This window comes from Brassica oleracea, chromosome C1 (genome assembly GCF_000695525.1).
Source record: "Brassica oleracea var. oleracea cultivar TO1000 chromosome C1, BOL, whole genome shotgun sequence".
Lineage (NCBI taxonomy): Eukaryota > Viridiplantae > Streptophyta > Magnoliopsida > Brassicales > Brassicaceae > Brassica > Brassica oleracea.
Window position 1 is genome coordinate 39918795 of NC_027748.1, and position 13474 is coordinate 39932268.

General features: G+C 35.5%; 2 protein-coding genes, 1 long non-coding RNA gene and 1 pseudogene across 3 annotated transcripts; 3 read left to right on the forward strand and 1 right to left on the reverse strand.

The window, feature by feature from the left end:
- The first annotated feature begins 189 nt into the window (after positions 1 to 189).
- On the forward strand, positions 190 to 3132 carry LOC106341455 (annotated as a pseudogene).
- Positions 3133 to 3513: 381 nt separating this feature from the next.
- On the forward strand, positions 3514 to 6007 carry LOC106341447 (serine carboxypeptidase-like 15). The gene is made up of 13 exons (XM_013780221.1): positions 3514 to 3674; positions 3746 to 3891; positions 3978 to 4054; positions 4139 to 4261; positions 4335 to 4437; positions 4530 to 4567; positions 4676 to 4777; positions 4854 to 4940; positions 5025 to 5093; positions 5173 to 5244; positions 5328 to 5446; positions 5537 to 5696; positions 5782 to 6007. Exons 1-13 carry the CDS (start codon positions 3541 to 3543, stop codon positions 5860 to 5862), a joined length of 1311 nt encoding a protein of 436 aa, XP_013635675.1. The 5' UTR covers positions 3514 to 3540; the 3' UTR covers positions 5863 to 6007.
- A 62-nt stretch (positions 6008 to 6069) lies between these two features.
- On the reverse strand, positions 6070 to 7005 carry LOC106299013. The gene is made up of 3 exons (XR_001261648.1): positions 6914 to 7005; positions 6610 to 6679; positions 6070 to 6520 (listed from the first exon to the last, which is right to left on the reverse strand). It is a non-coding gene; the product is annotated as an uncharacterized LOC106299013 (long non-coding RNA).
- A 585-nt stretch (positions 7006 to 7590) lies between these two features.
- Positions 7591 to 10432, forward strand: LOC106337955 (serine carboxypeptidase-like 15). Its single transcript, XM_013777062.1, has 13 exons — positions 7591 to 7792; positions 7883 to 8028; positions 8100 to 8176; positions 8263 to 8385; positions 8484 to 8586; positions 8680 to 8717; positions 8793 to 8894; positions 9025 to 9111; positions 9238 to 9393; positions 9483 to 9601; positions 9698 to 9811; positions 9912 to 9957; positions 10058 to 10432. Exons 1-13 carry the CDS (start codon positions 7659 to 7661, stop codon positions 10136 to 10138), a joined length of 1326 nt encoding a protein of 441 aa, XP_013632516.1. The 5' UTR covers positions 7591 to 7658; the 3' UTR covers positions 10139 to 10432.
- Positions 10433 to 13474: the final 3042 nt, after the last annotated feature.

The window sequence follows — 13474 nt, forward strand, 5'->3', positions numbered from 1 at the left end:
CACAAAATATGTTTTAAACAGATAAGATCTTTATCTAGAGAAGGAAAGATTAAACCGGAGCCATAATCGGTTTAGAGACTGACCGAACTGAAAAGCTTCCACATCTTTTTATGGGTCAACGACCATGTTTTTTTAAGTATATATAGATGTTTGTCTAACACTCAAAATACTCAAGAAAAATAATCTTGGATACTCAAGTCGCTGCTCCTACAACGTCTATTTGTGTTGATTCAGCATCATGCTGATGCAAGTTCAATCATCAGATATCTTCCTGGTTTTGAAGGTCCTCTTCCTTTTGAACTTGAAACCGGGTCCGTCTCTCTTCATTTTATTATTTTTATATTAGTCTTATAGACTGTATGACTCTAGAGTTTGTGAGTTAAATGATTCAGGTACATCGGTGTTAGCGACGCAAAGGAAGATCAGTTGTTCTACTACTTCATTAAATCCGAGAACAATCCAAAAACAGACCCTCTTCTTGTCTGGTTAACAGGAGGACCTGGCTGCTCTTCTTTCTCTGGACTTGTTTATGAGAATGGTAAAAATCTTTAAGTCTTCCTTCTTTTGTCTCCACAGAATAAGTCGATGACTTGTTTGTAATGCAAAAATCAGGACCTCTTGCTTTTAAGGTGGAGACATACAACGGAAGTATCCCATCTTTGGTCTCTACTACATATTCATGGACTAAGGTAACAACAATAAGTTGTATTTCTATCTTCCATCTTCAAGTTTTAATATCATTTCTTGGTTGTTGTTTTTTTTGGTAAACATGTTAAGCATTTCTTGGTTTTCAAGTTAAGCATTTCTTGTTGGTAAACATGTTTTACCAAAAAAACTATCACAACCCGTCCCGTGGGACCCAGGCTCACAGCGCTGCAGCGCACCGATTCCAACCCCTCCATTATGGGAACTACCTGCCCCATAATTAGGTTGTTGGTGAGATTCGAACCCCCGACCTCACCCTTTAACAGCCTTCCCACAAGACAAACTTTCACCAATTGAACTGTAAATTGGTGACAGCTTGTCTTGTGGGAAAACTGTTAAAGGGTGAGGTCGAGGGTTCGAATCTCACCAACAACCTAATTATGGGGCAGGTAGTACCCATAATAGAGGGGTTGGGGTCGGTGCGCTGCAGCGCTGTGAGCCTGGATCCCACGGGACGGGTTGTCATAAAAACATGTTAAGCATTTCTTGGTTTTCAGGTGGCGAATATAATATATTTGGATCAACCTGTTGGAGTTGGCTTCTCCTACTCAAGAAATCCACTTGCTGATATACCAAGTGACACTGGATCAGTTAAGCGGGTCGATGAGTTTGTCCGTTAGGTAAACAGTCTGTCTTTATTCTTAGACTTTTAGATATTTTTTTTTGTTATTTGTTGATAATGATTCTTGTCAGTTCAAAAAAAAATATTAACAGTACATTTAAAGAAATAATGATATAATTTAAAATTAGTAGTTATATATGTATACAGTTAACTTTTCTTCTGAAATTGTAGATCTTAAATTCAGAAATATAATTAATTTTTAAGTTTTATACCATAATTTATATATTTATTAAACAAAATTTAAGAATTTTTTTTTTAAATGGGGGTTCTGTTCAACTGGTCCACTTGAACATGCTAATTAATAGATGACCTTGTTCTTTTGTAGTGGCTAGCCAAGCATCCTGAATATTCCTCCAACCCTTTCTATATCACCGGAAACTCTTATTCCGGTAAGGTGATTCCGGCCATCGTTCAAGAAATGTCAAAGGGTAAGTGTTTTGTTATTTCAATCCCCTATGCAAACCCTTTTGCTTTGACTCTTGTTTCTTGATCAATCACAGGAAATTGTATATGCTGCAAACCTCAAATAAATCTTCAGGTTCGTCACTATTTTCTTGCTTGCTGCCTACGTTACTTCCATATATAACCTTATCAAGCCCTAAGGGTTTAAAGAGTTTTTGTTTTTGTTTTCTCCTCCAACAACAACAGGGCTATGTGCTCGGAAACCCGGTAACGGACTTTGATCTTGACAATAACACTCGTGTTCCATTTGCTCATGGAATGGCACTCATCTCTGATGAACTCTATGAGGTTACCAATTACAAAATATTTTGTCTCTCTTTTTGCCACAAATAAAATAATTAAGGAACCAAATCTTACTTTTGTAGTCAATGAAGATAAGCTGTGGAGAAAAGTATGTTAATGTAGATCCTCTTAACACAGAATGCTTGAAACTCATTGAAGAGTTCAAGCAGGTATGCACATTCTGAATGAAGTTTTTGTGAAATTGCGAAATAACTGTAAACAAGTTCATTAACTTAGAATTTGTGGTTTTATCTACAGAGTGTTTCTAGAATATATGACGAGCTTGTCCTAGATACTAATTGTGACACTACATCTCCTGATTGCTATGTACGTGCAAACCACAAGAATCCAATAGAGAAGAGAATATTGACAAGGTTGCTTGCTTGTTGCAGACGTATAGGTATTTATTATCAGAATATTGGGCTAATAACGAGAGCGTACGCAGAGCACTTGGAGTGGTGAAGGTATGTGACAAAGTTTATATTATCATACATCATTGGTACCACAATCTGATGTAAGATGCTTTTTTGATTAGCAGGGGACTACAGAGAAATGGGAACGTTGTAATTATAACGTGCAGTGCAAACAAGACATTAAAAGCAGCATACCACACCATCTTAGTAACAGCATTGCAGGCTATAGATCTCTCATCTTCAGGTACACAACTCCTTTTTACAAGCATGTGCTTCATTAAATATTTGTTTTGTAACAATGGTGTTTCTGGTGAACAGCGGCGAATGATCACGATATGTCAATCCCGTTCGTTTCAAGTCGAGCATGGATAAAGTCTCTGAACTATTCCGTTATTGATAAATGGAGGCCATGGATGATACTTGATAAAGTGGCTGGATACACCACTACTTACGCTAATAAGATGACATTTGCTACTGTGAAGGTTACCTCTTTGTTACACATCTTTATTAACGTAAATGCAGAGTTTTTTTTTTCTTGATTTGGTTTGTGGGGTTTGGTTTAAATAGGGAGGTGGGCACGCGTTAGAGTATAAACCAGAGGAAAATACAATCATGTTCAAGAGGTGGATAAGTGGTCAACCTCTCTAAACACACAGAAGCAATAATCTTGGAGACTTGGACTGATATGATTAATGTTTTAAGCAGAAAGTGTTTGGTTTTGGTTTGATGATTTATCATAAATAAAAGTTACATGTTACTACTACGTAGTACGTACTCGTGGGTTTCCTTTACTACTTCCACTTTATTTGTTAACCTTTCCAACCAACAAGTGATTAAGTATTTGCTTCTTATTATTACAAGTGTTGTTGGATCCAGCAACGCACTTCACACGCGACTTTGTCCCTTCTCACGTGGCCAACTTTTTCATTACAAAGTGACTCTTTCAAAGTCTACTCAGCCGAAAAGCTATTTAGTCTTTCTTTATTTGAGTCAACTACTATGTTTTCTTTAGTTTAAAGATGTTTTGTCATAACACTCAAAAACTCAAGAAAAAGAATGGGTTCTTGGATACTCAAGTCTCTGCTGCTAAAACTTCTAGTAGTGTTGATTCAGAATCATGCTGATGGAGGTTCCATCGTCAGATATCTTCCTGGTTTTGAAGGCCCTCTTCCTTTTCAGCTTGAAACCGGGTATATCCCTCTTCATCTTCATATTAGCCTTATAAACTGTATGACTCTGAGTTTGGAGTTTGATCATTTAGGTACATAGGTGTTGGTGAGGGAGAGGAAGATCAGTTGTTCTACTACTTCATTAAATCAGAGAGGAACCCAGAAGAAGATCCTCTTCTTGTCTGGCTAGCTGGAGGACCTGGCTGCTCTTCTTTCTCTGGCCTTGTTTATGAGAATGGTAAAATCTTTAAGTCTTGCTTCTTCTTTTGTCTCCACAGAAAATAATAGTCAATGACTTGTTTGAATGGAACAAAAAAAAACCAGGACCACTTGGTTTTAAGGTGGAGACATACAATGGAAGTATCCCATCCTTGGCCTCTACTACATATTCATGGACTAAGGTAACATCAAGTATTAATCATAACAAACCAAATTAAACTCTTCTTCATCTTCAAGTTTTAAAATCATTGCTTCTTTTGATTCAGGTGGCGAATATAATATATTTGGACCAGCCTGTTGGGACTGGCTTCTCATACTCAAGAAATCAACTATCTGATACACCAAGTGACACTGAAGCAGCTAAACGGGTCAATGAGTTTCTTCGTAAGGTAAAGAACAAACTAAAATTGTATATCATCCTTTTGATGCATACAGACATTTAAGAGTGTCTTTATTGTGCAGTGGCTAGTCAAGCATCCTGAATATTTCTCTAATCCTCTCTATGTCGCCGGAAACTCTTATTCCGGTATAGTCATTCCGGCCATCGTTCAAGAAATCTCAAATGGTAACTTTTTTTAATCTTGTATCACTCCAACCCCTATGCAAGCACCTTCTCTTTGATTCTTGTTTCTTGATCAGTTAACCATCTTATCACAGGAAATGACATATGCTGCGAACCTCAAATAAATCTCAAGGTTCATCAGTAGTTGCTTGCTCCTTACTCTACTTCCATAGACCTTATCAAGCATTAAGAATTAAATATAGTATTTGTGTTCTCCCCTCTCTATGATGTCTAACAACAGGGCTACTTGCTTGGAAACCCGTTAACAGACAGTGTTCTTGATGGGAACGCTCGCATTCCATTTGCTCATGGAAAGGCACTCATCTCTGATGAGCTATATGACGTATAGTTACACAACCTAGAATCTCTTGTCTCCATAGTGAAGTAGTTAACGACCATTTCAAAACTTTACGTTGTAGTCAATGAAGAGAAGCTGTGGAGGAAATTATTTCAACGTGTTTCCTCTTAACACAGAATGCTTGAAACTCGTTGAAGAGTTCAAGCAGGTATGTACACATTCTGGAAACTAGTTGCAGCTTCAATGGTTAAGTCACTAACTAACTTAGGATATGCATGTGGTTTATTTTCAGTGTGTTTTTAGAATATATGAAGAACTTATCCTAGCATCAAACTGTGATCCAAAATCTGCTGATTGCTATGTGAGCTCCTTTGTATCTTTTGATCAATTAATGGCTAGTCACTTAACAAACCACTAGAAAACAATGTTGCGTGCTGCAGACGTATCGGTATTCCTTATCAGAATACTGGGCTAATAACGAGAGCGTACGCAGAGCACTTAAAGTGGTGAAGGTATGTGACAAAGTTTATATTAGCATACATCATTGGTAATAACTGGTGATATGATTAAACTTTCTTGAGGGTTTTGAGTGCAGGGGACTACAGGGAAATGGAAACGATGTGACTATAATATGCGGTGCCCTCATGACATTATAAGCAGCATACCATACCATGTGAATAACAGCATCAAAGGCTATCGATCTCTCATCTTCAGGTACACAAATTTTAAACAACTTCTTTAATTACAAGCTTCTGCTTATTCAAATATTGTTTGTAAGCTTTTCTTTGTCATGGTTGTGAACAGCGGTGATCACGATATGACAATCCCTTATGTTGCAACGCAAGCATGGATAAGGTCACTCAACTATTCCATTACTGAGAAATGGAGGCCATGGATGATACTTGATAAAGTCGCTGGATACACCAAGACTTATGCTAATAAGATGACATTTGCTACTGTGAAGGTTACCTCTTTGTTACACATCTTTCCTAACGTAATTAATGCAGAGTTTTGTTTCTTGATTTGGTATGTGGGTTTGGTTTATATAGGGAGGTGGGCACACGTTGGAGTATAAACCAGAGGAAAATTCAATCATGTTCAAGAGGTGGATAAGTGGTCAACCTCTCTGACAGACTGAAACATTAAGAGCATGTCCAATGGTTAGAGTCTTTAATGGGTTCTAACCATTAGTTTAATTATCAAATGTGTACTTTATGAAGTTAAGATCTCTTGTTACTATAATTAGTTCTGTCAAGATCCAATGGGAGAACCCCTTTGAGGTTTTTAAAATATTTTTTTTTTAAATGGTGAATTATTAAATTTAAATTTTACAAAACTTATAAATTATTGGATTTCATATAATATTAAACAAATATGACATAAAAACATATTAAAAATAGAAATACAAATTTTAAATTTTAAATTTTAAACAAATATGGAAGAAAAGCATAAATAAAAATTGGTAGACGAGTTCAAAATGTTGAGTGTTCCATTAACAGCAGGATCAAAGAAAGTTATAAAGATCATTCACAATCCACAAAGAAATGAAAACAACTACTTGAAGGGATAAATAACAAAACCTGTGGGTATGCTTGAGTTTTGGGGTTCCTAAGCCATGGCAAGTATGCTTGAGTTTTGGCGGTCCCTGTTTAAGCAATCGAATGCTTCTACTCTAACAGCTGCAGATTTAATCCCAAACTTTACTCAACCACAACATCCTCCTTTGACACGAGATGGAGATGGGATCAATGGTGAGAGTGAGGGTGAGACAAGGTTTAGTTTGATGTTCTGCGTGGGGGAGATCCGAGGAAAAATGGAGGTAAAATATAATAGACAATCCTTGCTTCAACACACAGGCTTTAAAGAAAGAGACAAACCTTTCTACGAAAGATGTCCAAAAGATCAGCCCCAGCTTTAGACTCACATACATCATCTGCTCCTGGTTGACTGATAAATCACAAACAAAACAATGAATAATATCTTTGACCATAAGAAACCGATTTCATATAGAACACATACGTATAAAATGAAAAATTTCATACGAAAAACGAACAAGATAAGAATTTGAACCTTAACTCTGCAACAAACCGTTTACAAGAGGGAAAAAAACTAACTTTGATCTGTCATTTCCGCAAACTAACAGAACATGATAAAGGAGAGAGGGAGGGGATACAAGCAAACCTTTGAGATCTTATGACGAAAACGCGGCGATAAGGGTGAGCGAAAAGAAGAGAAACAGAGCAAACCTCTGATTCCCCTTGAATAGCTTTCACTATCACAGACCAAACATAATATCTAGCCCAATGGAGAGATAGACATAAATGAGAGATCCAATACGAAAATGACACGTAAGGGTGCTTACCAACTCTAAAAATCCCATATTAAGAGGCGGTTCTATGTTTTTTTATCCTTTTCATTTATTTTTTTATTGTTTTTGGTTTAGAACCCTTCTTAGTAGTGGATGATGGAGTTGGTCTAACTGAACTGATCTAAACTAATGATTGGTTTATAGATTTACCATAAATAAATGTTACATGTTACATTGAAGAGTTTCGTTTTCAGGAAAAGGGACAAATTTTCCTTTCTAAGTTATAAATGTAAAACGTGACAACTTGAAGAGTTATAGGTGGGGGGTACTAAACCATTACACCAAAAATAATTTCTGAAGATTTGTCTCATATGTTTTTAGAACGTAAAGCACATGTTTATTGGACTTTAGCTTGTTGAATTTTAGCCATGGCTGGCCCTGATTCCACCGTCTGAGATTGAATGGGGACTTGGATGGTCTGACAGAATAATTATTTCATAATACTATTAAAACATTTAAAAATAAACAATTTCATTTCATAACTATTTTATGCGTACCCTCTCGTCCTAAATGTGGCATTAACTCAGAAACTCTTTGTTCAAAAACAAAAAAAAAAAAATGGAGATCAAGTTGCTACTGCTTCTTGTTCTTGAGCTTCTTCCTCTTGTGTTCATTAAGCATGCTTGTTCAAGATCTACCGTCAGATATCTCCCTGGTTTCCAAAGCCCTCTTCCTTTCGAGCTTGAAACAGGGTTATGTTCCTCTTCTCATCTCATTTCAAGATTAACAGTCTTAAGAATGAATGACTATGTGATCTGAATTTCTGGAGTTAAGTCGTTTAGGTACATAGGTGTTGGTGAGGCAGAGGAAGACCAGTTGTTTTACTACTTCATCAAATCTGAGAGAAACCCAGAAGAAGACCCTCTGCTTATCTGGTTAAGTGGAGGACCTGGCTGCTCTTCTCTCTCTGGCCTTCTTTTTGAGAATGGTAACATCTAAAACTCTTTTCTTCTCTAGAGAAATTTTGATGATTTTGTTTTCAAATTGAGATAAGTGCAGGGCCTCTGTCTTTCAACATTGAGTCTGACAATGGAGATATCCCATCATTGGTCTCTACTACATATTCATGGACTAAGGTTAACACAAAATGCTTATTCAATAGGACATAGAAACTCTTTAACGTCATCTTCAAGTTTTTGGATGACTGCTTCTATTGATTCAGGTGGCGAATATAATCTATTTGGATCAGCCTGCTGGGACTGGCTTCTCTTACTCAAGAAACCCACTTGCTGATATACCAAGTGACATAAGATCAGCAAAGTTGGTCAATGAGTTTGTTCATAATGTAAAGAGAAAACTCAAATTGTTTCTAGTGTTTTTTTTATGTTTTTGTGCATAGACCTTTGGAGATTTTTTTTGTCCTCATTGGTGGTTGTTGTGCAGTGGCTAGCTAAGCATCCTGAGTATTATTCAAATCCTTTCTATGTCACCGGAAACTCTTACTCCGGTATAGTGGTTCCGGCCATCGTTCAAGAAATCTCAAATGGTAAGTTTCTTATACCACACTTCAATCTCTATGCAAACCCCTTCCCTTTGACATTTGTTTCTTGATAGGTTATTTCTCTTACTTTTATTGCAGAAAATGGTTTATGTTGTAAACCTCTAGTAAATCTTCAGGTTCATTGATCTTGCTCTTGTTTTTTATTACACATTACCTTGTCGAGATCATCTAGAATTAACAAAAAAAGACAGGGTTACGTGCTGGGAAATCCTGTAACAGATTTTGATAATAATGATAACTGGCGCATTCCATTTGCTCATGGAATGGCTCTGATCTCTGATGAAAACTACCAGGTACAAGCACTGTGTGTATGTTTTTCTTGTCACCACCATAATGAAGCAGCTGAGAAACTAACTCATGATTTTTTCTTGTCACCTCCATAAGTTAGTTCAAAAAAAACTAACTCATGATTTTTCTTTGCAGCTTCTGAGGAGAAGTTGTAGAGGAAACTATATTATAGCGGATCCTCTTAACACAGATTGCTTGAAATCCGTTAAAGAGTTTGAGAATGTAAATATACACACACTGAAATATTTAAACACTAAGTTTCAAAATAAATAAATAATATATATATATATATATATATATATATATATATGAAATATCACTAACTTCAGGCTTTGTGCTTATCTACAGTGTGTTTCTGGATTAGATGTAACATATATTCTAGGACTAAAGTATGTAAACGCATCTGATCCGTATGTAAGCAATCCCTCCGAGCATCGCATGTCTGTGCAGTCTAACTGTTGGGCCAATGATGAGAGTGTGCGCAGAGCTCTTCATGTGGAGAAGGTAATCTACCTATGATGAAAAAGTTTAATATTAGATGGCTTTTGTAAAGGCTTTGATTGATGGTAATTAATGAAACCGTGCGTTTGCAGGGGAGTATAGGAGAATGGTTAAGATGTTATCGTGAAATACCTTACAAATTTGACATTAGAAGCAGCGTACCATACCATAAAAACAACAGCATCCAAGGATACCGATCTCTCATCTTCAGGTCCACAACAACTCTTCTTTATTCTTCTGTTAAGATTTACAAGGTATTAATAAACTCTTTTTTTTTTTCTTTGGCATGATCTTTCTGGTGAAACAGTGGTGATCACGACATGTACGTACCTTTTCTTGCAACTCAAGACTGGATAAGATCACTCAACTATTCCATTATTGATGACTGGAGGCCGTGGATGATTCACAATCAAGTCGCTGGGTACAATTCAAACAGTTTTTTCTTTTATATATTTTGATTATTTCTCTAACAAAAGGACTCACACACATATTTAAGATCAAACAATTTTTTTTGGTTGCAGATACACAAGGACTTATGCTAATAATATGACATTTGCCACTGTGAAAGCAAGTCTTACATGTTCTTATTACGTTAATGAAAAAATAGCTTTTTTATACTTGAGACTTGAGAGTTTCTCAGTTTTTGTGGGTTTGGTTTGGTTTATAGGGAGGCGGGCACACGATGGTGTATAAACCTGAGGAGTGCTCTGTCATGTTCGAGAGATGGATTAATGGCCAGCCTCTGTAACATTCTCCTATCAGCGATTTGGTTGAAAACGCCAACTTTTCTCATGCCCATATGCCATAAAGCAATTTTCTATGGACCTTTCAAATCTCCTATGCCTCGATTGATTTAATGAAACATGAATATCCGTTTTTTCTTTTTTGTATTTTTGAATTATTTAAAAAAAAGATTCAATTTTCAAATTTTCAAATTTCGGATACTGCATTATACAAGATATAGTCTTACTTAGTTGTACTGAGTTATACCGAGTTGTACTTCTGAATTAGTTATACTGAGTTATACGGGTTGTACTAAATTATACTGGTTATACTGCGTTATATTGAGTTATATTGTGTACTACTAGTGAGTAAACTATGCCGAGTTATATTAGTTATACAACGTTATACTAGTTATATTGAGTAATGAGTACTATTGAATTCAGATCTGAAGATGAAAATGAATACAGATATGAATTATACTCTGAAAAAGAGGAGAAGAACAATAAGAACCATGAATCATACAAACAACTCGGATCTATAGAAAACAACAAGAACCCCAATAATACAAAACCCATAATCTTCTTTTACAACCTTAAGTCAAAAACTCAAGACAATAAACACTCTATATAAAAAACGCAGATCTAAAGCGCGAGAAAAAGGAGATCTGAAGCGCATAAGTTAAGCCGTCACCATTTTGAACAGATCTAAAGCGCAAGAAGAAGAAGAAGAATCACTATTGATGTTGTTTCCATCACCTTCAACAGCTCTTTTTTTTATCACTTGTAACAAATCAAATATGTTATTTTGCAGAGAAAGGAGAAGAAGGAAGAGATGAAGAATGAGACAAATCGCAGAGAAAAAAGAGTGAGAAGAAGGAAGAAACGAGGAAAAGAAAAACTATCACTGTTGTATTTTATTAGATTAGGTTAAAAATCATAAGGGTATATTGATAAATGTCTTAATTTACGAGTTAAAAATAAATGAATTATAAATAAAATTAGACTGGATCCAGTGTAGACATATAGGGGCTATAGAGGAGATGTTTCTCAAAGATGAATGCATTTGCATGAAGAACTATAAATACACCTATTCATCAATATCTCTAATCTCTATTTATAATCACTTTCTAATGAATCGGTCATTTGAACAAGTAGTACCTTTATTTTGAAGATTAATGCTTTGTAAATAAAAAATAGAAATCAATATATGTATCCTCCCTTATGTTAAGGATTCAATTCCCACCTTCAGTATTTCCACTTCATTCTCATTCCAGTTTGCTATTTAAAACCTCAGAACATAACATTTTTCCACAACTAAATTGTTTCAAATTTCTCAATAAATATTTATTCAAGGCTAAGTAATTATCAATACCTACTAATTAATCCAAAAATGAAGACCATTCCATTAATATGCATGGCCTTCGTCATACTCTTGACATCATTCCCGGCTATGATCAAGAGTAACAAGTTCGCAGACGCTTGCTCTGCAAGTCTTGATTTCTGCTTGCGCGAAATTCCAAAAAATAACCACCACAAAGCCAAATGTTGTGAACAACATACAGGGAAACAATCACCGCCGTCAAGATCATGTAAATGTATATTAATAAAAGATACAGCTAAATTTTTGCTTCTTGCCAAACTTTACAATTTATGTGGATCAGCTATTTTGAATGAAAATATCCCGTGTTAATGATGCGAGCGTAGGATAGCCAACCAACCAAACCCCAAGAATCGTCAAACCAAATTGGAGATATTTTATCCTCAGTTATTTCCTAATTTTGTTTTAATCAAGTTATTGTTTAATAGGAGAGATTATTGGTCTTGTTTATGTTCACGAACCATCTCTCTCTCTCATTTTTTCTTGGGGTTACTCTCATTTTTTCTTGGGGTTTTTGCCAAAACTAACTCACAACTTGATTTTAACTCCAAACTTATATCCAAACTTGAATCAAATGCAAAACTAACCTAAAAGCCTAGTGAAATTACAGCTTAGCCTCTTGTGACCAAACAAAAAAACAGAAGCCATTTTTACGAATATAGCCCTAGTAAATCGTCTGAGTCGTCTGAGATGTTGGAAGTCGTCTGGACGACTGAAGTGTAAGTCGTCTGGTACCGGTTTATTTTAAAAATAATTTATAAATCTTGTAAGTCGTCCAGGAAGTCGTCTGGTACATGTAAGTCGTCTGTTTTAATTTCTTCACCAGACGACTGAAATGTAAGTCGTCCAGGAAGTCGTCTGGTACATGTAAGTCGTCTGTTTTAATTTCTTCACCAGACGACTGAAATGTAAGTCGTCCAGGAAGTCGTTTGAGTCAAAAATATTTAGCCTAATTGGATTTTTTGTCTCCCTATATAAAGAAAAATTTACACATTCTCTCTCCTCCTCTCAAATGGCTGCAACAAAAATGTAATGTTCATCATTCTAAAACTCTCCAACCTCTCTCTAATCTCTTTGACTTGAAAACACCAAACTTTATATGAATTTTTCAGTTTTGTCTCATGTATTTCTTACTAATCTATCTCTTTTGCAGGTTTTTAATCAAATGGTACTCATCTTCCACTAATTTAAAGGTAAATCTATTAATTTTAGATATTTTTTTTTGTGTGTTCTATAAATGTAGATTTATCTTATCTTCCACTCATTTTCTCTTTTTTTAAGTCATTTGAACGTTTTTGGATATGCAGGTTTTTCACATCTGGATTTGATATGCAAGTTTTTCAGATCTGGATTTGATATGCAAGTTTTTCAGATCTGGATTTGATATGCAAGTTTTTCAGATCTGGATTTGATATGCAAGTTTTTCAGATCTGGATTTGATATGCAAGTTTTTCAGATCTGGACTTCCAGGAAGTCGTGTGGACTTCGAGGAAGTCGTCTGGACTTCATGGAAGTCTTCTGACGAAGTCTCCCTTTCATAATAGATCTGAGCGTTTTGGTAAGTTCTTATGTCTGATTTTTCTTCATTTGGTAACTTCTTGTTGTATAAAGTTCTTACTTTTTTCCCAAACTAAAACTCTCCAAACCCACTCTAATCTCTTTGACTTGAAAACACCAAACTTTATATGAATTTTCCAGTTTTGTCTCATATCTTTCTTACTAATCTATCTTTTTTACAGGTTTTTAATTAGATGGTACTCATCTTCCACTAATTTAAAGGTAGATCTATTATTTTTAGATATGTATTTTTGTGTGTTCTATAAATGTAGATTTATCTAATCTTCCACTCATTTTCTCTATTTTTAAGTCATTTGAACGTTTTTGGATATGCAGGTTTTTCAGATCTGGATTTGATATGCAGGTTTTTCAGATCTAGAAGACTTCTTGGACGACTTACCTGTTAGTCATCTGGAAGTCGTCTGGA

Bases quoted from the DNA above. Each gene is read 5' to 3' on its own strand.
- LOC106341447 (XM_013780221.1), top strand. From the start codon at position 3,541: ATGGGTTCTTGGATACTCAAGTCTCTGCTGCTAAAACTTCTAGTAGTG. The intron at 3,675-3,745 runs GTATATCCCTCT...TTGATCATTTAG, and splicing joins CCTTTTCAGCTTGAAACCGG to GTACATAGGTGTTGGTGAGG. The intron at 4,262-4,334 runs GTAAAGAACAAA...TTTATTGTGCAG, and splicing joins TCAATGAGTTTCTTCGTAAG to TGGCTAGTCAAGCATCCTGA.
- LOC106337955 (XM_013777062.1), top strand. From the start codon at position 7,659: ATGGAGATCAAGTTGCTACTGCTTCTTGTTCTTGAGCTTCTTCCTCTT. The intron at 8,895-9,024 runs GTACAAGCACTG...TTTTCTTTGCAG, and splicing joins TCTCTGATGAAAACTACCAG to CTTCTGAGGAGAAGTTGTAG. The intron at 9,112-9,237 runs GTAAATATACAC...GCTTATCTACAG, and splicing joins CCGTTAAAGAGTTTGAGAAT to TGTGTTTCTGGATTAGATGT.